Genomic DNA, 23,019 nt, shown 5'->3' on the forward strand with positions numbered 1-23,019 from the left:
GGCAAACAGACTTAAAATTTTACTGATAAAACCAAATGCATCCAAAGAAATTGGAAGGATGAGAGTTGAGAGAGAACTTTCAGAGGAAAGGAAAAGAGGACTTATGACAGTATCATCATCAGATACTTATTTTATAAGTAAAGAATTATCATTTTAATTATATTTTCTTCTTTCATCTTGTCCGACTGCATGATTATAAGGTGACATGGTATCATTTAAGATTGAAAACAAGTGAGAAAAAATAAATAGTAGAAGAGCAGAATTGACATTGGCATTAGGAGAGATGGTTGAGTGGATAGATGCATGTTTATGGAGAAATTTCCTTCCATCAAGAAAGGGACATGATGGAGTGGATTTCCTTACATTCAAGCTAACCCTTTAGTCATACAACTTATATTAGTAACAGTGGATTCATTATGTTTTGCAATTCAAATATCTGTATGTTTAAAAAGTTATTTTGTGAAATGCCTCAAACATATAAAAAGGTAAACATAAGTACTTAATACTCATATTGCAAATGAATGTAATAAAAACCCAAGTGCCTCTTAACCTGTAGGTAACAAATGTTTTAATTTTGCTTTTTGATTCAGATTTTTAAACAAATATAACTTGTCAGTTAGAGTTGAAAATCTCCTTCAACCTTCTCCAAACAAAAGTTTGCTTTCCATGAGATTATAAAATAAGCCCTGTTATACTGATACCTTAGGCTTCCCACGTGGTGTCAGTGGTAAAGAACTCAACTGCAAATGCAGGAGACATAAGAGATGCAGGTTCAACCCCTGGGTCAGGAAGATCCCCTAGAGGAGGGCATGGCAACCCACTACAGTATTCTTGCCTGGTGAATCCCATGGACAGAGGAGCCTGGCAGGCTATGGTCCATAGGGTCGCAAAGAGTTGGACACGACTGAAGCAACTTAGCACACATGCATACTGGTACCTGAGTTTAAATAATTTCAATATCCTTTCTTTAAATTTTAAATTCATTTTAATGATTCAGAAAAAGACACAGGAGTTTTGTTTTTTTTTTTAATTAACTGTTAACAGTGTAAACTGTCAAGTGGAAAAATAGTTTTTAAAAGTTAGGAATGCTTAGTTTAGTTTTTTTTACAAAAGGGAATTATTTCAAGTAAGAGTATGTTGTTTGCCCACCTAATACTTTACAATTTTGTATTCTAGAGAACTTTTTTGGTACTTATGCACCATATATTTAGTTTTGCATTGTGTAGAATTTTGAACAAAGAACTTCAGTGCTAAACTGGTAACATTGGTTACTTTGGGAGTTAAAGATTAGGTCGTATAAAATTTACCCTTCTAGATTACTTTGTTAATATTTAAAATTTTGTATAATGAGCGTATATTATTTTAGAATAAAATAGGTAAATGTTGAATATACATTTTTTAAGATTATCTTCTAAAATATATTAGTACCAATTTCACCTTCTCCTTTTAACAATAAATGTGATGTTAAAGAAGAAATGCATTTACACCTATACATGATATATACATATATATACACACACATAAATATATACATATATATACACACACAATGTGTGTCTCACACATATACATATCTCACCAGTCAGGTAAATATATTGTATACATATATTGCTCTTTCCATTTATAAAAATTATGAGGAAGTAACTTTTCTCTTTTTGATCATGCTATATCTATAATAATTTCAGGGGATGCCATTATTTTTTCTTTGTTTTCTTAAGAGAGAATGTTTTCTTTCTAACCCACAGTGATTAATAGTTATGATTTTCTCACATTTGATTATGTTGCCTTGGAGGGGAGATGTGATTCTCTTGCTAATTTAAGAAATTAGCAATGTGCTACTAATTTTGACAAGCATACTCTGGGTTATATAACTGAAACCTGTTTATGAGCCATCAACAGAGAAAATATCCAACATAACTGATTATGGAATCTAATATGTTATATTAATAATCATTTTATTTTATTGTACATGGTTTTCTATTTCTGGGAGTAATCAAACTTTGAGTAAATCAAAGGCAAAGAATAAAGCTAATGTTTACAAGAAAATTTTCTGTGTTAATTTTATATTGCTTAAAATAAAGTGCTTACATCTCTGAGTTTCATTAGTTATATTTTTGTATACTTAACTATATATAAATATATAAATTAACTAAAATTGTTTGATCTAGATTTTATGGTTTGCATGATGAGAGACATAATTTCAAAAGCTACCAATGCAGTTTTAAAAATGCTTTTGTTTCTACCTTGTTATTGCCTTACTGACTGTTATTTTATGTTACTTCTAGATGAAAGAGTGGCTCTGTTTAAACTGTCAGATGCAGAGAGCTCTAGGAGGTAACCTGGCTCCAATTCCATCATCACCCCAGCCCAAACCGAAGACTACCCCTGTTCCTGCATCAGCAGTGAGCAAGCCACCCACTCCGTCACAGCAGGTTTCTCCAAAGAAAGACACTACCCCCAAACAGGATGTCTCAAAGGTAGCTGAGTCTAAAAAGCCCCCACCACTAGTGAAACAACCAACCCTTCACAGTCCCCACCCAGTCACATCCCAGCAGCCTCCTGAGGCAGAGTCCTCATCCAAGCCAGTCCCTCCCAAAGAGCCTTCCGTCTCATCTGAACCGGCCAAGGTCTCCACGGCTGATGATAAACCAGAGCAGCCCAAGGCAGGAAAGCCAGCCACAGACATTGCGTCTTCATCATCAACAGCAACAAGACCGGACATTCCAAGCTCCAAAATACCATCAAAGGATCAAGAGAAAACAACTCCTCCTCTAAAACCAGACTCTGCCAAACCTTCTCAGAGTTTTCCACCAACAGGAGAAAAAGTTACCCCAGTAGATTCTAAAGTCATACCTCGACCTGCATCAGATACAAAAATTATTTCACATCCTGGACCTACTCCAGAGAGCAAAGATCAAAAACAAGTTGATCCAATTCAGAAAAAGGACGAACCCAAGAAAGCACAAACCAAAATGAGTCCTAAGCCAGACACCAAGCCGATGCCAAAAGGGGCACTGACACCCCAAGGTCCACGACCCCCCACTGGACAAACTGCCCCTCTATCTCCACAGCCCCCAAAGCCTCAGGAACAGTCGAGACGTTTTAGCCTAAATCTTGGAAGTATTACTGATGCCCCTAAATCACAGCCTACAACTCCTCAAGAAACAGTGACTGGGAAACTCTTTGGATTTGGAGCATCCATCTTTAGCCAGGCATCAAATCTGATCTCCACAGCAGGCCAGCCTGGGTCTCATTCACAGGGTGGGCCAGCGGCCCCAACAAAACAAGTCCCTCCTCCTTCACAACCACCTACTTCTCAAGGGCCACCCAAATCCACAGCACCGCCAGCACCTGCAAAGGTTCTACCTGTGAAAAAGGAAATCAAAGCTCCAGTAATTGAAAAACTAGAGCCCAAAGCTGAACAAGTTTCAACAGTAAAAAGAACAGAAACAGAAAAGAAGCCTCTGCCTACTAAGGACAGCAAACCTTCCACGGCTGAACCTCAAAAGGTTGTTCTTCCCCCCAAACTGGAAGAAACCCCCAAACCAGAATCAGCCTGTCCTCTCTGCAAAACTGAACTCAACATAAGTTCTAAGGATCCTGCTAACTTCAACACTTGCACTGAATGTAAGAAACAAGTGTGTAATCGCTGTGGATTTAACCCTACACCACACTTGACCGAGGTAAGCAATAGTGGTATCACATATGAATGTGAGTATATGGTGTTAATTCAGAAATGTTTTGGTAGTCAGTTTTCCTGGAAAAAAATACATTTCTGAGTAAATAAAAACTGATATTGTTATCTTTGAAGGAGCTTTAATTACTTATTAGGCTTATGCTTTCTTATTAAACATTCATGTAATTTATACTTTTCTGGCTTAATGTATCAAAAAGAAAGAAGATGAAATGAGCTGATAACTTAAAATAATGACTATCCCATTCTTTTATGAATTAACATCCTATGGTTTTCACCTGAAAACACAAAATAAGTATTGTAATTTACTGTTCCCACTGTCTCTCATCCTTCCAGTCTCTTTCATACATTAAAAAGAGAAGCTTGATTGATTGCAAACCCATAAACTACATGAGATCTGTTATTTTACAAAAGTTATGAGCTTAGTGTAAGTTAATAATTTTGTCTGCTAGAAAATATTGGTTCAAATATATAATACTTAGACTTTTTGTAATCCTGTTTAAGCTGTTATCTGGCATAAATATAATAGAGTACTTTATTAGGAACTGTGGAAAGAAAAAGGAATTATATGGATTTCAGTGACTAACGTTAAGGATTTTTTTTTTTTTTTAATGGGAAGACCAAAACACTTCTTCCACAGTGTAAAAAGCAGATAACAATTTTCTACCTAATATAGTTATAGAAGAATGAATCAATAAGCATTAAGACTGTGTTAAGGCTGTTAGAGTATTTGGATCTTAGGAGATTGAGGGGTTGAATGATTGCTGCTTAGGTAAGTAACAGTGATATTTTACTAAACATTTTGGGATTGAACTTAAATCATGCTCATTATATTTATGCAAATCAGTAATACTTAAGGATTATTTTATTTCCCCTCCTTGATTTTGTAATTTATTGGAATGCAAAAAAAAAAAATTGTATAGTTGGATTTAACAACTATACAAAAGAAGCTTTAGAGATTCTTGTTTTTGAGTTAAACTTTTTAACTTTTAAACTTTTTTCACTTTTGAAAATATTTGATTGCTTTGACATATTTAACACCATATAAAAGTATTGTCCCTATAGACTTAAGTTGATTTTTATCTTCTTTAACTGTGATGAATAATGTTAACCAGGATCTGTTTTAAAGGTAAAAAAAAAATATGGTTTCTCTCAGCACCTCTTGAATGGTTACAAGTGTAATTATTACTTACAGTATTTGGAATTCAGTGCAAGACCAAAACAACTTTAAATTTCTTCCATAGTGTTAGAATTGTTTTTCATTGTATATTTATGAAGAGGGGAATTTCAGTTTTTCCAGGACAATTGTATTAATTTCATACATTTGAGAAGTTGTACCTTTTAATGAAGAGCTTTATGATATCAGTATTTAAATGGGTATAAAACAAACTGCAACACTAAAAACTAAAATACCCTGAAGAAGTGTATTTTGTACACACTGAAGGAAGGGCTATAACGTGTGTATGTGTGTAAACACCTATATATGTGTATGCATTTGGGTCATAGTGATTGTTAGAATTCTGTAAGTGTTTGGAGGTGTGAAGTGAGAGTTCTTGAGAAGAGGGACAATAAATCTCTCAGGAAAATCTTTGATTTTCTGTGTTGGCAAATTATGTTTCAGAAGTGGTAATTTTGAAAGATTTCTTGAATCAATCAGAGAATTATTATCTAGGATGTGTGTGGAATTTCAATAGTTTGAAAATATAAGTGGTTTTAAGTTTTCAAATGGTGCATGAGAACTCTATTTTAAATACATCAGTGGAATTTAGATAATCTGTCATTGTTCAGATTGTTTTTTTCTTTGGCCATTTCTTTGAATGTGGAAGATCATATTTCAAAGGAGAGAAAAATATGATGTAACAAAAGCAGTTGACTCATGTTCTTGTCTCCACTTGACTGTGTTAATCTGAGGGAAGTTTTTAGCTGGTCTAAGACCTTAATGCCCTCTGATCTTTAGGTAAAGTCCTTGATGTCTAGCTACCCTGACATCAAGGGAGTGAATGAAGGTTACTGGAGTTAATCTGTGTTCCTATATGTAGCTCCTGCTCTTTCACCTAGAAGACTTTGGAGGACTGGCAGAAGAGACTGGTTGAAAAAGACACCCTGTGTTTGCATGTATGTGTGTGTATGTGTACATGTACTTGTATATTCAGGAAATTCTAAATTAAATGTATACGCTTTATTTGTTGTGCTGTCCCAGTGTTTATATTACTTACTAATCTCCCCTCATTTTGAATGGTTGGAAAATATCTCATCCTTGATCCTTGTTTCCTTGCTTTGTTTCTATGATTTCTTTGTTCTGCTTGTGATAATTTTCTTGTAATCCAGTATTTTCTGCTGGGCTGGCACTGTACTTTGATTCTAGTTTGAGAGAGCACATAGTAAAAATACTTAGAATTTAAGCCTACAATGCAGAGAAATGGTATTCCTCAAGAAAGAATTCAACTACATATTTCCATTTATTTTTCTAGTAAAGCACATATAACACAGTATGCAGCCTCTGCTTCTCCCCCTCCCTTCTTATGAGACAGGATGTCTTGTCCTCCTGATGCCTCTCTGCCCTCCCCTTCTGTTCTGTTTTAGTGGTGAGAAGAGCCGGTCCTGGTTTTTCATGGGTTGGAAACTATAAACAGTATCTCCCCACTTCGCCATCCATTCATCAAACACACCTGTCTCTAAGGTTGTTTGCTGTATGTCCTTCTCAGCATCTCCCACAGCACCCGAAGAGTGCCAAGGCTGCCTGCAGGGCCCTGGGGTGATGCCAGGCTTCAGCCTAAGCCTTATGGTTTAACTGTTCTGTGCCCAGTGTGTACACATAGTACTATCATCCATTAACCTCTGATAGTAAGGAATGGTTTTTAGGCTTTAATTTCTGCCAAATCAAGAAATATTTTGTCTTTGAAGGAGTTTTATGAGGCAGCAAGGCTTTCTGAAAGAGCTAGTCTTATAGAATTTGGAAGCATGTTGAGAAAAACAGTGTAAATTGGCAATAAAATTACCTAGTGAATTTTAATTATTCCGGGTCAGTTTAAGTGCAGAAAGAAGTCTACTCATAGTGGGTATTTTATTGTTTGTGTTGCTCTTTTGTAAAGGAAATTCTTACTATGAAAATACAACTTAAATTTGTTTCCACATGCTTCAAGGAGTCCTAGAGTCATATTTCTGCTTCCTTAGTAAGATAATTATGCATGGCTTGAATGAGGTTGAAATAGCCAGCATATATTTGTCACCAGGCAATAAATGGGCCTTTTGAGCTGATTAAGATCCAGTAATGTACCTGAGTTCCCTTTAGATCTTTACTCTGTAGCCAAGGAGACTTCTGCATTCTCTCTCAGACCCTCTCTTGTACCCTTCTCTCTCAGAAGGTCTGGTGGGGGTGTGCTTCATTTCTTAGTTTAGTAAACAGGTAATGTCTTTGTTTAACTTTAAAGACCATTGCTTAAAGTTTAAAAAATATATCTATTACTAAAATATTACAATTTTATAGTAATATCTATTACTAAAATAGATATATATACACATACACATACATACGTATATGAGCAAAAAAACTAAAAGAATGATCAGAACTCAATAAGGAGAAAATAATTCTACCAATAATCAGTTTTTAAAGAATTCCACGACAGAGATAAATACACATTCTGTGTAAAAATTTCTGGCATCCCAAGAAAAGAGGGACATCTGTTTGCACTTTATGGCTAACATAAGAGAACTGATAAGTTTGTAGAAATAAAATTTTTGCCTAATAGTCTTTAGAAGAAATTTGATATTACCTTTTTATTAAGTGATATCTAGTTGAAGAAAAATCCAAAAATGGGTTTAAAATAGAGATATTTTGGTAAAGAAATTGAAACAAAAAGTAGATTCTTCATTAGTCTTTTTATCTATGCATTTTTAAGTATTTAGCATTCTGCTCTATGTGGTAGTTCTATTAAGATATTCCATTTTTAATGTGATTAAACACTTCTTAAATATTATATAAAATGATTACATATTATTCAGTTCTATGGTTCTTTTGTTGTATGTTTTTTTCATACACATTGTCCTAGTATTAAGGACTTAATACCTTAGGTTTTTCATTTTTTGTTATGAAAAATAATAAACATTTATTTTAGGTTGTTTTCATTTTTTATTATAAATAAAGTGAATGTTTTGGAGTATAAATATTTGCATTTTAACTGTTTTTCAGAGAAAGCTTAGTGGTACTAAGGTTACTAAATCAAAGAATAAGAACCCTGAAGTTATCAAATTTTTTTTGGAAATATGATAGCAGTTGACATTACCACTAGCATCTGTGATGCCTTTCTGAATGCAGCCTCTCCAAATTTGAATACTATCATTTATAATAAAATTGGTTAATTTGGAAGTTTAAAAATGCTATCATATGATTCCTTTGATTTGTATCTCTTGGATTACCAGAACTTTTATTTATTTATTTTGTGTGTGTGTGTGTTGATTATACATTTTTTTAATTTAATTTTATTTAACTTTAAAATATTGTATTGGTTTTGCCATATATCAAAATGAATCTGCCACAGGTATACATGTGTTCCCCATCCTGAACCCTCCTCCCTCCTCCCTCCCCATACCATCCCTCTAGGTCATCCCAGTGCACCAGCCCCAAGCATCCAGTATCGTGCATCGAACCTGGACTGGCGACAAGTCGCCAGTCCAGGTTCGATGCACGATACTGGAATACATTGAAATATGTATAATATCATATATGAAACAGAACTTTTATTTAGATGTTAAATGTATAACAGTTCACTTCAGTTCAGTCACTCAGTCATGTCCGACTCTTTGCGACCCCATGAATCGCAGCATGCCAGGCCTCCCTGTCCATCACCAACTCCCAGAGTTCACTCAAACTCATGTCCATCGAGTCGGTGATGCCATCCAGCCATCTCATCCTCTGTCATCCCCTTTTCCTCCTGTCCCCAATCCTTCCCAGCATCAGAGTCTTTTCCAATGAGTCAACTCTTCACATGAGGTGGCCAAAGTACTGGAGTTTCAGCCTCAGCATCATTCCTTCCAAGGAAATCCCAGGGCTGATGTCCTTCAGAATGGACTGGTTGGATCTCCTTGCAGTCCAAGGGACTCTCAAGAGTCTTCTCCAACACCACAGTTCAAAAGCATCAATTCTTCAGCACTTAGCTTTCTTCACAGTCCAACTCTCACATCCATACATGACTACTGGAAAAACCATAGCCTTGACTAGACGGACCTTTGTTGACAAAGTAATGTCTCTGCTTTTTTTTTTTTTTTTTCTTCTACCTTGATTTATTTATTTTTTATTTTTTTAATATAAATTTATTTATTTTAATTGTAGGTTAATTACAATATTGTATTGGTTTTGCCATACATCAGTGTAAATCCGCCACAGGTATACACGTGTTCCCCATCCCGAACCCCCCTATCTCCCCGTACCATCCCTCTGGGTTGTCCCAGTGCACCAGCCCCAAGCAACCAGTATCATGCATCGAACTTGGACTGGTGATTCGTTTCATATATGATATTATACATGTTTCAATGCCATTCTCCCAAATCATCCCACTCTTTTCCTCTCTGCTTTGAATATACTATCTAGGTTAGTCATAACTTTCCTTCCAAGGAATAAGTGTCTTTTAATTTCATGGCTGCAGTCACCATCTGCAATGATTTTGGAGCCCAAAAAATAAAGTTTGACACTGTTTCCACTGTTTCCTCATCTATTTGCCATGAAGTGATGGGACCAGATGCTATGATCTTCATTTTCTGAATGTCGAGCTTTAAGCCAACCTTTTCACTCTCCTCCTTCACTTTCTTTTTTTTTTTTTTAATTTAATTTTATTTTTAAACTTTACATAACTGTGTTAGTTTTGCCAAATATCGGCTTTTGAGTTCCTCTTCACTTTCTGCCACGAGGGTGGTGTCATCTGCATATCTGAGGTTATTGATATTTCTCCTGGCAATCTTGATTCCAGCTTGTGCTTCTTCCAGTCCAGCGTTTCTCATGATGTACTCTGCATATAAGTTAAATAAACAGGGTGACAATATACAGCCTTGATGTACTCCTTTTCCTATTTGGAACCAGTCTGTTGTTCCGTGTCCACTTCTAACTGTTGCTTCCTGACCTGCATATAGGTATATAGATGGTTCTAATTACAATTCAGACATAACATTGTTCAGACATTGTAGGAAAAAGTAAACTGGTATTTGACTAATTCTATGTGACACCCTTCTCAGGTGGCACAGTGGTAAAGAATCCTCCTGCCAATGCAGGAGATTCAGGTTCGATCCCTTGGTTGGGAAGATCCCCTGGAGAAGGAAATAGCAAGCCACTCTAGTATTCTTGCCTATAAGGATTTTCATGGACAGAGGAGCCTGGCAGGCTACAGTCCATGGATCACAAAGAGTCAGATATGACTTAGTGACTAAACAACTACAATATGTGAAACACGTTGTATCAGGCATTTTTTCACAACAACCCTGTAGAGTAGATTTTAGAGCTGCTTTAGAGATCAGGAGAATGAAGATCAGACAGGTAGTTACCAAGCCACCGAGGTATCATTCAGAGGCTGAAACAATGCTTGATCCCCTAGACCATGTTTAAGTAACATGGAGAGGGAGATGGTGGTTCTTTAGTTGCTAAGTCGTGTCCGACTCTTATGACGTCATGGAGTAGCCTGCCAGGCTCTTCTGTCCCTGGGGAACTAGATAACAAATGTCATTTCTTCTGTGCTTGTATTGTGTCATTTGGTAATTACTAAGACTTTGATATCAACAAATTTGCTGAAATGTGCATCAAATCAGGTAACATTCGGGGCCCACAGAATACTGGTGGTTGTATTATATGGCTGAATTTAGAAGCATGTGTAGATTGAGAACTTCAGAAGCATAGAGGCTAGCATCATCCCTTTCTTTCTGCATAAGCCTTTCAACAACTTTTATTTAGGTGAAAGCATATGACTTAATCATGAAATGATGTCCCTGCTTTCATGTATAGCACACGTGAGGTCAGAAAAGATAGTTGCTCCAACTGTAAGAAATACTGTCAATATTATATTCCTGTCAATGCATGCAAAGACTTTACTCCATGAAAATAATGTAAGTGTTCCATTGGTGATAGTGGTGGTGATTAATCTTTGCTTCTACCAACATTTTTGTATAGCCTCCTTTGTTACATTCCCAGGAGTGGTATTGCTGGAGCATGGGTTTTATATACATATGCGTGTGTTAGTTAATTGTGTCTGACTCTTTGCAACTCCATGGACTATAGCCCTCCAGGTTCCTCTGTCCATGGAATTCTCCAGGCAAGACTACTGGAGTGGATTGCCATTGCCATGTATATGTATCTTAAACTGATTCTCCACCGTAGTTTTATCCATTTTTAGTTTGATTAACTTTGCATATATGCTACTGTTGTTCTAAAGATGCATTGCCTGATAAGATAGTCACTGGACAAACATGGCTATTGAGCACCATGGGTCAAATTACGATTAATCAAAGTACAAAAACCACATTAGATTTTGAAACTTTAGTATGGAAACTAAAATATCACACTGATAATTTTAATTTGGTTACTATTGTGTAAGACTTATCCTTAAATATTGCTGTTATGACTGCCTTTTCACATGTCACTTTGCAGTTGCGTATGCACGCACTACAGTATACTTCTATGTAGGATATATGTTTTTCTCTTTATACAAGAAAACACTATTACTATATTTATTGCTTCCAGAGCTTATTTTCTCTTTCAGAGCTTAATTTCCTCATATTATACAACATATCTGGTTCTCTTTCTGTGCTCTACTGAGCAAATAGTTCTTGGGGCTCTCATCATCAGGAGATAAACTACTGATACCTAGCCTGGCCCAGCCCAGCCTGATGATCACTGTTCTAGGCCCTGCTAATCATCAGTATGAGATATCAGTACTATTGATAAGTGTACTATGGTCCTACCAACCTTTAGGTCAAGATGTCTTTTCTACTGACTCTTCTGGTTTCCTCTATTCTATTTTTCCAAATATTTCCTCTATTCTTTTTTTCCCCCAGAACTCTTGGACCTGTTTATATTCTTCCTGTAGCTTTGGGTGAAAAATCATACATTTTGAGGTCAATTGCTTCTAGAAGTCTCAGCAATACATTATGTTAGAATTTGAATGTGTTGTCTGCTTTTTCTTCCTTCCATTTCTTCATGGCCATTCATTTTCTTTTAAAACTCTATTCCAATAATTTGTATTATAAAAGCATTATTCCTTATAACAATCCACAGAGTACTAAAGTATCTGAAGAAGCATGAAAAGCTTCCTCTTCCCCTTGTATGTCATGTTAATGCTTTAGTATCTCTTTAGCCTTTTTTTTTTTTGCTTTTTGTTTATTTATATAATGTTTATACAAACAGTGAAATGTAGACAGATTTCAGATCTTTGAAAAAAGTTTTATGAGTTTGTGTTTTCAGAAATAATGTATTTATTTTGAAATGAACATGTGTTCTTACTATACTTGTTTTCATTGAGTTTCTTTTTCACAAAATTTTGTACATTTGACATTCTTTCAAGTGAACTCTCATTGACTTGCCTAATTCTACTTATGAGGGAAATAACTCTGCAGAATCTCAATATTGATGCACATTCTCCTCATGAAAACTGAGAAATTTAAGATGTTTTGAGTTTCTATTAATGTGCAAACAAGGCCACAGTAAAACATCTACACATATATTTTCCCGTTATATCTTGATATATTAGATAAATTCCTTGAAACAGGTGGGCAAAGTTAAGACAAGTGATGTTTAACAGAGTTGCCATATTACCTTGTTTAAAAGAGTAGTAATCATAGTCCTGCCAACAAACTATTAGTGTGTCTAATTTCCACACTGACTAGTAGTCCATAATTATTGGTTTCAAGAGTCAGAAACTAAGCAGTATTGTTGTATAATATTAAATTTCCATGCCTATTTTGAGAGTAAACATTATATATGTGAACATCATGAGCTTATCAACTACTTGTATTTTTCCTTTTTGAAGTTGCCCATTTATACCCATTGGTCATATTTTCATGTGTCTATGTCTGTGTATTTCTTAAAATATTTTAAATTATTGAATTCTTTGTCATCTTATCTTGAAATGATTTTCCATATTGATCACTTGGGTTTTTTATGCAAAAAAAGTTTATGAAATTTTCTTCTGTACATGAAATTAAAAAAAAAAACTTATGCAATCAAATCTTTTAATTTTCCCTTGATTGCTTATTTTGCTAAAGAAGGCCTTTTCACATTTTTATTATAAAAATAGCCTTCTGCATTTATTCCTAAACATCTGTAGTTTTATTTTTTACTTCTAATCACATATTTATCTGTAATTCATTTTTTTTGGTACCATATGAGGTGAAGTGCCTAACTTTATATGTTCAAAATGTATAGCCACTTGCCTCTGTGTTATTTATTAAGCAGCAATTCATCATTTTCACTCTGGTTTTTCGTGTCATGTTTCACGTAATAAATTTCCATTAAGACACAGTTTGCTTTTCTAGATTCTTTCATTTGTACTGTTAGTTATATATCTAATTTAGAATATTAGTGCTTTATTATTTTTATTAGTATAGTTTTAATATTTAAAAATATTAAATATGCACAAAAACCTTAGCAAGAGTCTAGTAATATGGCATTGTCCTAGCTAGAATTTGACTTTACTGCTTACAAACTACTACTATTCTACTTATAAGCTAATAAACTAACTTGTTACAGTTTCATAGGTGCCACTAGTAGACACGACACTCCAAGGTCAGAGACAAAGAACGTTAATACTCATACCACAGGAGGCAGCATGAATGTCAGCATATTTGCATCCACTCTGCTTGTCCCCCACTCTTGGGGGATCACATGAGACATGGACCTAGATTGACATTACACATGCAGGTGTGAATCGCAGGTAAGGAGCACTGAGCTTGTGGAAGCCACCTCTTTTATGACAAGCAGTAGGCCAGTTTGCTCTTTGCCCTGTGGAGTTATTACCTGATCCCTAAGGTTTCCTGTTGCACACAGAAGTTGAAGAATGGCCAAGGTGAAGAGCAGCCAGGGTCTTGTATTGTTGGCAAAGCCTTTTACGGATGAAGGTGCAGGAGAGTCCCATTGAGGATTGTCTTTCCCAAAGGGATTAATAAACCAATGGTTTTAAAGCTTAAAATATTGTGAATTTCTCCTCCAAATAACATTAAATGTAGAAACCATGCAATGCAGGAGACCGGGTTTGATCCTTGAGTCAGGAAAATCCTCTGTAGAAGGAAATGGCAACGCACTTCAGTATTCTTGCCTGGAGAATTTCATGGACAGAGAAGCCTGGCAGGCTACAGTCCATGGGGTCACAAAGAGTCTAATGTGACTGAGCAACTAACACACACACACACACACACACGCACATAGAGACCATGTGTAGAAAAAAAGTGGAACTGTAGATAAAAGTGGAAGTATGCTGGTTGAGGCCAGCTTCCTCTGCTTAACTTGGGGCTGGAAGCTGCTCATTTGGCTGCCTCTCTTATTCTTGGACCTGATTCTTGCCTCTGATCTGAAACTCTCATGAAAAAAAGCTGCTTCTCAAACCTCATACTTTAAAAATGAAGCAAATTAGACTCAGGTAACTGAAGTTTTCTGCTTACAGTTGGGATCATACAGTAGTGCTTGTAGTACTAAATAAAAATAACCTTTTCATTGTTTGTCTTCTGCATCTCCTTTTAAAACTTCTTTCCTTTCTTAAACTTTGTAAACAAAAGAAACAGGAAAACTTCCTAAAACAAACAACTCAATTTTATATTCAAACAAGAATTGCTCTGGAAGAAAATACACACTCCATTATTTAATTTATATTAACATTTTCTTTCCATATTCTATGTAGGTTATATACCCCCCATATATTAATATGATTTAAAAATAAATTCAATGGCATTTCTACTACACAGAGTTGTGGGCCTGACTTTGAGATTACTCCTTGATTAAATTATAAAAATCAACCTAATCAGATTCAAAATAATTCTAATTATGACAGTCTGTAATAATTGAGACTGTTTTGTTTTAATGTTAATATTGGAAGATAATATGTGTGTATATATATACATGTATGTTGTTTTAGTTGCTAACTAAAGAGTCATGTCCGACTCTTCTGTGACCCCATAGACTGTAGCCCACCAGGCTCCTTTGTTGTGGGATTTTCCAGGCAAAAATGTTGGAATGGATTGCCATTTCCTTCTCCAGGAGACCTTCCAGATCCAGGGGTTGAACCCCTGTGATCAAGTCCACATCTCCTGCATTGCAGGTGGATTTCTTTACCACTGAGCCACCAACAAAGCCTGTATACATATGCCTGTGTACCTATTTTAGATCTAAAATTAGAAATTTCCCTGGGAAGAAATTAGGACTTAAAATACCATGGGGTTTAAGTTTGGGAAATAACATACATGAAGTGTTGTGTATTAACATGTAGAACTGTGAATTACATCTACCAAGTTTAAAAATGTATAAGGTCAGGTAGAAGTATGATCAGAAGAAATAAAAAATATGCCTTGCACATAGAAATAACCATTGGAATAAAAATAACCTCATATATCTGTGTGTGGAATGCCTAAACTTATATTTAAATACTTTTGTTTCTCTTTTGTATTTTTTAAAATTCCATGAGAAAAAAATGAACAATCAAATGTTTGAAGATATGTCATTTTAACTTATCAATTTGGTAAACCACAGAAAGAAGGGATACTCATTTAAAGCATTTTTAGTTTTTTTTCTTTATATGACCATGAGAAGGGTTTTATAACAGCTATTAAAGATCACAGGAAAGATGGTTATGAGTTTATCTTAATTGTTTTTAAATATTTAGATTAGATTTGTATTTACTTAGATTGCCATTTAAGCATGTCACAATAATTAAATTAATGAATTTCACCCAGTTTATCTCATTATTGCATAATTTATTAAATAGAATAATTTTTTTTCAACATACCACACATTGTCATTGCTTTCATCAGCTCAGAATACCATCACAGGCAGTTTTATTTTGCATCTGCTAAAAATAGAACCTTTCTACCTGAGCCACAGTTCTAAAGCAAAGCTAATTAAAGCATTCAGTAAACAATATACCTTTTCACTGAATAAATGGTATGCAGGAATGTCTGTCAATTTCTTTTGCTATTTACTCAGCTTTCTTGAAACTGTGGACTTCTGGCATCTATTAAGTGTCACGTATTTATTCTTACATTCTTGCTTAATTCATTGACATACTGCAATACATGAGTAACCAGTGGAAAAGTAACTACTCTTCACTTTAAAAAGAAAAACTCGTATTCATACAGAAGTATTACGTAAGTATTATCTAAGTATATGAAAATCTTAATAATAGACTTAAAGTCTTAAATAGAAGTGAAGTGTCAGCTGAGCCTCATAAAAAGAATCATCGTCGATTTAAAAGCCTCACTCATTTATGAAGTTCTAGATGACCTAGTGTCAGTGTTCTCAAGGCATTGTAATATAATGTAAAGATGTAAACTAAATGTCACACCTGACACATTCCAATAATACACCTGTTTGAATAATCTTCGATGAGTTTTTTTTTCTTTTTCAAAAATGCATTTTATGTGAGTCCCATAAGATGCTACCCTAAAAACATATCCCTCAAGAAAATTTGCAAATGCTTCATATTTAATCTCTTTTAAAGATATAAATTTCATATATTACTTCTATGACAAGCTTTTTTTATAAAGAACCTTGTTAAACCAAGTATTCAAAAATATTACCACATAGTCTTTTTACCTACTGGGCAGAACTAGTATTCTAAATGACACACATTGCTCAAGAAATAGTATTTTAAATAGATTTTAATTAATACCTTCATTTTCATATTCCTAGAATTCTTTATTTTGCTTCCAGAGACATAAATGACTCTGTGTAGGGAAGTTTTCCTACAAGGTGTGTGACACTCCCTTCACATTCAACATGCCCCATGTTGGAGTCATCCTTTTTTACCCCGTGTTCTTCTTCATGTGTTCCCTGTCAGACTGAAATGCATCACAAACCCAGAGAGTCATTTCAGACTTTTCCTTGTCTATCACTCACCCAGAATGGTAGCTTTCAACTATTGTCAGTTTTATTAATACTTGCTAAAAGGATCACTGTTCTTTCATCTTCTTCTTAGCCTCACCATGAGAGGCTTGTTTGAGCTCTTGTTTGTCATCTCTGCTAATGCAATAGGCCCAGAATATTTCATTTGGGGAAACTCAGTTTTTTGAATTTCATTCTCCTACAAGTTTCTGTATGTTTGTGCAGTTTCCTTTTTTGTCATGTTCTGCTGAATCCCTTAGACTTCTCTCGTGTAGGACTAAATGCCACAAACTGTATATACAAGTGTATACTTGGAATCCTCTTTGTACCTCAGTACTATGCATATGCCCTTCGCATGTGCCCCAGGATTCTCCACTTTCCCACATCTTTATCACCTGTCTGTTCTTTGAGATTCATCTCAGATACCTTTTCCTCCTGATTTCTGCTTCCGGCTATAATACTCCAGTCAGGCCTCTTAAATATTTTGCAGTTGTCTGTTCCTGTCGACCCATAGGACTGTGACTCCTGAGTACCATCAGTGCTATCAAAATACCATGCGGTGCTAGGCAATCAACACATGTTTGTTCAGGGAAGGAAACACAGAATTTAGGGAAAGGACACAGAGTAAAAGGCATGCTTTGTGTTAATAGCATCATAATCATAGTTAAAAATAGTGTGAAACTTTGTTATTTAGTTCTGTATTGGCTGCAAGTATTTTTAAAGCTCTCTTTAAAAGTTTACATACTAATATACATATATATATATATCTTTGCATATGTTCTTAAAGTACAGAAGTATTAGAAAGAAGATGAGCTTTTTCTGCATGAAAAAATAAGAAATTTCTATCTTAAAATTATTTATTTAAATAGTGAAGTTAACCTAGACCACTCTATTTAATACTGTAACCTGCCTCCCACCTCCCATAATGCAAAAATTCCTTGCCCTACTCTCTTTTTCTTCTGTCCATAGCACCTCCTACTTTGTTACATAATAGTTCATTATTAATTTACCATGTTTTTTAAAAATTATCTCTTTGCCTTACTAACTACAAGTTCTATGAGTACCAGTTCTTTGGCATACAGTAGACACAGATCCAGGTGATTGGCGTATAGTAGACTCTCATTAAATCTTTACCCAATGAATGTGTTCAGTTCAGTTCAGTTCAGTGGCTCAGTTGTGTCCAACTCTTTGCGACCCCATGAATCGCAGCATTCCAGGCCTTCCTGTCCATCACCAACTCCCAGAGTTCACTCAGACTCATGTCTGTTGAGTCGGTGATGCCATCCAGCCATCTCATCCTCCGTTGTCCCCTTCTACTCCTGCCCCCAATCCCTCCCAGCATCAGGGTCTTTTCCAATGAGTCAACTGTTCGCATGAGGTGGCCAAAGTATTGGAGTTTCAGCTTCAACATCAGTCCTTCCAATGAACACCCAAGACTGATCTCCTTTAGGATGGACTGGTTGGATCTCCTTGCAGTCCAAGGGACTCTCAAGAGTCTTCTCCAACACCACAGTTCAAAAGCATCAATTCTTCAGCGCTCAGCTTTCTTCACAGTCCAACTCTCACATCCATACATGGCTACTGGAAAAACCATAGCCTTGACTAGATGGACCTTTGTTGGCAAAGTAGTGTCTCTGCTTTTGAATATGCTATCTAGGTTGGTCATAACTTTCCTTCCAAGGAGTAAGCGTCTTTTAATTTCATGGCTGCGGTCACCATCTGCAGTAATTTTGGAGCCCCCAAAAATAAAGTCTGACACTGCTTCCACTGTTTCTCCATCTATTTCCCATGAAGTGATGGGACTGGATGCCATGATCTTCGTTTTCTGAATGTTGAGCTTTAAGCCAATCTTTTCACTCTCCTCTTTCACTTTCATCAAGAGGCTCTTTAGCTTCTCTTCACTTTCTGCCATAAGGGTGGTGTCATCTGCATGTCTGAGCTTATTGATATTTCTCCCAGCAATCTTGATTCCAGCTTGTGCTTCTTCCAGCCCAGCATTTCTCATGATGTATTCTGCATATAAGTTAAAGAAACAGGGTGACAATATACAGCCTTGACGTACTCCTTTCCCTCTTTGGAACCAGTCTGTTGTTCCATGTTCAGTTCTAACTGTTGCTTCCTGACCTGCATATAGGTTTCTCAAGAGGCAGGTCAGGTGGTCTTGTATTCCCATCTCTTTCAGAATTTCCCACAGTTTATTGTGATCCACACAGTCAAAGGCTTTAGCATAGTCAAGAAAGCAGAAATAGATGTTTTTCTGGAACTCTCTTGCTTTTTCCATGATCCAGCGGATGTTGGCAGTTTAATCTCTAGTTCCTCTGCCTTTTCTAAAACCAGCTTGAACAGTCCTATATATATGGTTACTACAGATGCAGTATCTGATACAATATCCAATACTTGGATATCGGTTCACAATGCTGAGATCTAGTCACCCTCATATCTGGCTAGCTGCAAATATTTTTAATGACTTTCTCACCTCAAGTTTTCCCACTATGCCTCATTGAAAAGAAGACAGATATACCACATATTTGGAAAACTTTCTAAATATAAAGTCTCATTAGAAAATTAAGTTCATAAGGGATAGTATATCTTCTGTTATGGCTGAAGATAAGTGAATAAAAGTGAGCTTCATGGGAAAGATCAATGAATTTGATGATCCACAGAGAGGCAGCATAGCAGGGTGTCAAGATGACGCTTATGCCACTTCCTAGTGACTTGGTTTGCTCACCTCTAGAATGGTAATGATGATGACAGGACCTACCTCATGGGGCTGCTGTGAAGATGAGAAGAGTGGATGTCTGTTAAGCTCTCGGAACAGTTCATGATGCTGCACTTGGTAAAGCTCAATAAATAATAGTTTTCTTCTCACATTTGGCCAATCTAGAAGGACTGTTATATCAACATGTCCTTTTTGCTGAATAGGCAAGATAAACATGATTCCTTTCTAAATGAAACTTCACTTCTAAGAAGAGTTAAGCTGCTTAATGAAATGTGGTTTTATGCTAAATAGCATTTGTGGGCCTTTACTGCAAGCTTGAAAGATTATTTCAAGTTATTTATATTACTTGGTAAAAAATAATGGGCCCTGACTAAAAGGAAACACATGCATTGCTGTGTTCTTTTATTTGTTGTCAACAGTGCTTTTATTTTTACTTTTTTACTTATTTAGTGAGAATTTCTCTGTGATTATGGAGTGTTAATATGAATTCATTCTTTACATATGAAAAGAAGCAAAGTATCTGTAAGATTTTTGAAAAGATTCTCATTGGGAGAAGCTATAGCATGAATTTTCTTAAAATGCGTATATTTGTAAAGCCTTAGAAAATTGCTGAGTGTATATTACCAACAAGAATATCTTAACATGAGAAATGCTTGCTGAAAATTATGGCCAAATGGCTTAATTCATGTCAACTGTGGCTGAGATTTATTTTCTTTCCTGATATTTAAACGAGTTCACATTTTTGTATTTGTAAAGAATTTGAATTAAATGAAGGCTTTATTTCAGATGATTTTTTACTAAATTAAGCCCAGTATCCAGAATTGTTATAATGATTTACCTTACTTCATAAAAAACAAGTGTGTATATCCTGATTAAAACACTCTGTCACCCTCAGGGAAATTATAAATATACTTTTTGACAGATAGAATGTTACTTAAGTTACACAGAAATAAGCAATCATATCATTTGTAGTTATAAAAATGATGTTATATACTCTATTTTTTTGTTAAAAATATGTAACATTGAAACGAAATCTAAATATAGAATCTATTTAAAGGTGACATTAGTCTAAAGTCAAGCCCTAAAGACTGTTTCTTTTCCTGCATGGGTATTAGTTTTCTATTGCTTTGTAACAAGTTGCCACAAACTTTGCAGCTTAAAACAATACTCATGGATTAGCTCACAGTTTTGTAGCTCAGAAGTTTGGTATGGCATAGTTGGCTTCTCAGAGCAGATCTTAAAAGACTAAATTAAGATGTTGGAAGGCCTGTGTTCTTATGTGGGGCTCTGCCAGAGAACCTGCTTCGAAGTTTGTTCAGGTTGGTTGCAGAATTCAATTCTTTGTGGTTGCAGGATGATGTCTCTGTTTCCTTAGCAGCTATCCCCTGGGGCCGCTGTTGGTTTTTGCAGGTTGATGGCCTTTCTTGTTTCAGAGCTTCTCCACCTTCAAAGCCAGTAACAAAGAATTTCACTCATGTGGAATTCATCTCACACTTTGTTTTTGGCTTGAAGAAGGACCCAGGCTTTCCCAAAAGATCACCTGGTTGAATTGAGCCTGACTGGGTATCATCTCATTAGATTTACTCAAAAGTCAACTGATTAGTAACCTAATCATTGAGAGATGCTCCATCATATGTACCATTTCCACCTATACTAAAGGGGAGGGGATTAAATAAGATGTGTAAACCAGACAGCAGAAACTTTAAGAGATCCTTCTTAGAATTCTGTGTAGCAAAGCAACTGAGTTATTGGACTTATAAAAGGTAGAATGTTTTGTAAAGAACACACCTATTTATTTGATTTTTGTCATGGAGCGTGGATACTTAATTATACATGGGTACTTAAGTGACATCTGCATGTAAAGCAGAATTGTTGTTGTTCAGTCACCAAGCCATGTCCAACTCACTGTGACCCCATGGAGCCCACCAGGCTCCCCTGTCCATCAGATTCTCCAGTCAAGGGTACTGGAGTGGATTGTCATTTCCTTCTCCAGGGGATCTTCCCAGATCAGGGATTAAATCCATGTCTATTGCATTGGCAGGTGGATTATTTACCTCTGAATCACCAGGGAAGTCCTAAAACAGAATTAATTTATCTCAAATCCCATTGCAGGAAGGAGAGTGAGTTAGAGCAGCTTCAGAAGTAATTTTTATGGTGTCAGCTCTCTTTGAAAGCCTTCCCCCATGAAAACAGTGGGGCTTCCCTTATGGCTCAGATGGTAAAGAATTCGCCTGCAATGTGGGAGACCTGGGTTCGATCCCTCGGTTGGAAAGATCCCCTGGAGGAGAGCATGGCAACCTACTCCAGTATTCTTGCCTGGAGAATACCCATGGACAGAGGAGCCTGGCAGGCTACAGTCCATGGGGTTGCAGAGTTGGACACTACTGAGCGACTAAGCATGCATGCGTGGAAATAGTAATGCATCGGACTTTTCCTTGGCAGTCCAGTGGTTCAGACTCTGCACCTCCACTGCAGGAAGCACGGGTCTTATTGCTGGTCAGAAACTAAGTGCTGCGTGGTGCATGCTACATGGTGTGGCCCGGAAAAAAAAAAAAAAAAAAAAGTAGAAATGCTTTATTCTATTTGGGATAGTAATGAGAGGTTTTTATTAATTTACAGTTTAATGCTTGACCTTATTTTGTAATCTTATTGTTAATTTATTAAGTGAACCAGATTACATAGAAAATAAGACTATAGAATTCCTTCTAGGGAAGGAGATGGACTACAGGACTTAGCACCTAGCTGGCTGTGTGGAAGTAGAAGGTAAACATGCCTCTATGGTTTTCATTCTGGGATGTTGAAGCAGCAATTGTAAAATCAAGTAAATATGTAATGTTCAATTACCAGAATGCTGATTTCAGAAGGTAGTTAGATTAGTCAATTTTAGCTCTCAGAAGACATTTAAGAGGTAGTTACCTTGTACTGGATATCATCAGAAGAGATATGATGTCAGAATCAGGAAACTGTTTTATAATGTTGAAGAAAAGAACACAGAAAAGCAGACATAGAGGACTGAGTGCTAGGAAAGACCAAAGTTTGTGGCAAAGGAGGAAAGGAGGCAAAACATAGCATCTTGAGTGATTCAGGAGAAGGGAAAAAGAGGGCATTTCTGAAGACAAGGTAAGAGATTTTTAAGAAGAACAAGTAATTAGGTACAAGCAATGTGGTGATAAAACTGACCTCCTGTGTTATAAATTTGTTAACATATCTTTTTTAAAAAGTCATATCAGAACCAAGGACTTCCCTGTTGGCTCAGACAGTAAAGTGTCTGCCTACAATGCGGGAGACCCGGGTTCAATCTCTAGGTCGGGAAGATCTCCTGGAGAAGGAAATAGCACCCCATTCCAGTACTCTTGCCTGGAAAATCCCATGGATGGAGGAGCCTGGTAGGCTACAGTCCATGGTGTCACAAAGAGTCGGACATGACTGAGTGACTTCACTCACTTCATTCAGAACCAAAGAGCATCTGTGTTCTGAGATATAGTTAATATTCCTTACTGTTTTACCAGACAGATAAATTAACAGATTTATGAAAAGAAAGCC

The 23,019-nt window shown here is 36.1% G+C and overlaps 1 protein-coding gene across 2 annotated transcripts in view; it reads left to right on the forward strand.

Moving 5' to 3' along the window:
• PCLO (piccolo presynaptic cytomatrix protein) overlaps window positions 1-23,019 on the forward strand; it is a 396,812-nt gene that overhangs the window by 20,943 nt on the left and 352,850 nt on the right. For both annotated transcript variants that reach the window (XM_055590106.1, XM_055590107.1), the window contains exon 3: window positions 2,286-3,683. In XM_055590106.1, coding sequence (XP_055446081.1) covers window positions 2,286-3,683 — 1,398 coding nt within the window. The remainder of the gene's footprint in view (window positions 1-2,285; window positions 3,684-23,019) is intronic.

This window comes from Bubalus kerabau, chromosome 8 (genome assembly GCF_029407905.1).
Source record: "Bubalus kerabau isolate K-KA32 ecotype Philippines breed swamp buffalo chromosome 8, PCC_UOA_SB_1v2, whole genome shotgun sequence".
Lineage (NCBI taxonomy): Eukaryota > Metazoa > Chordata > Mammalia > Artiodactyla > Bovidae > Bubalus > Bubalus kerabau.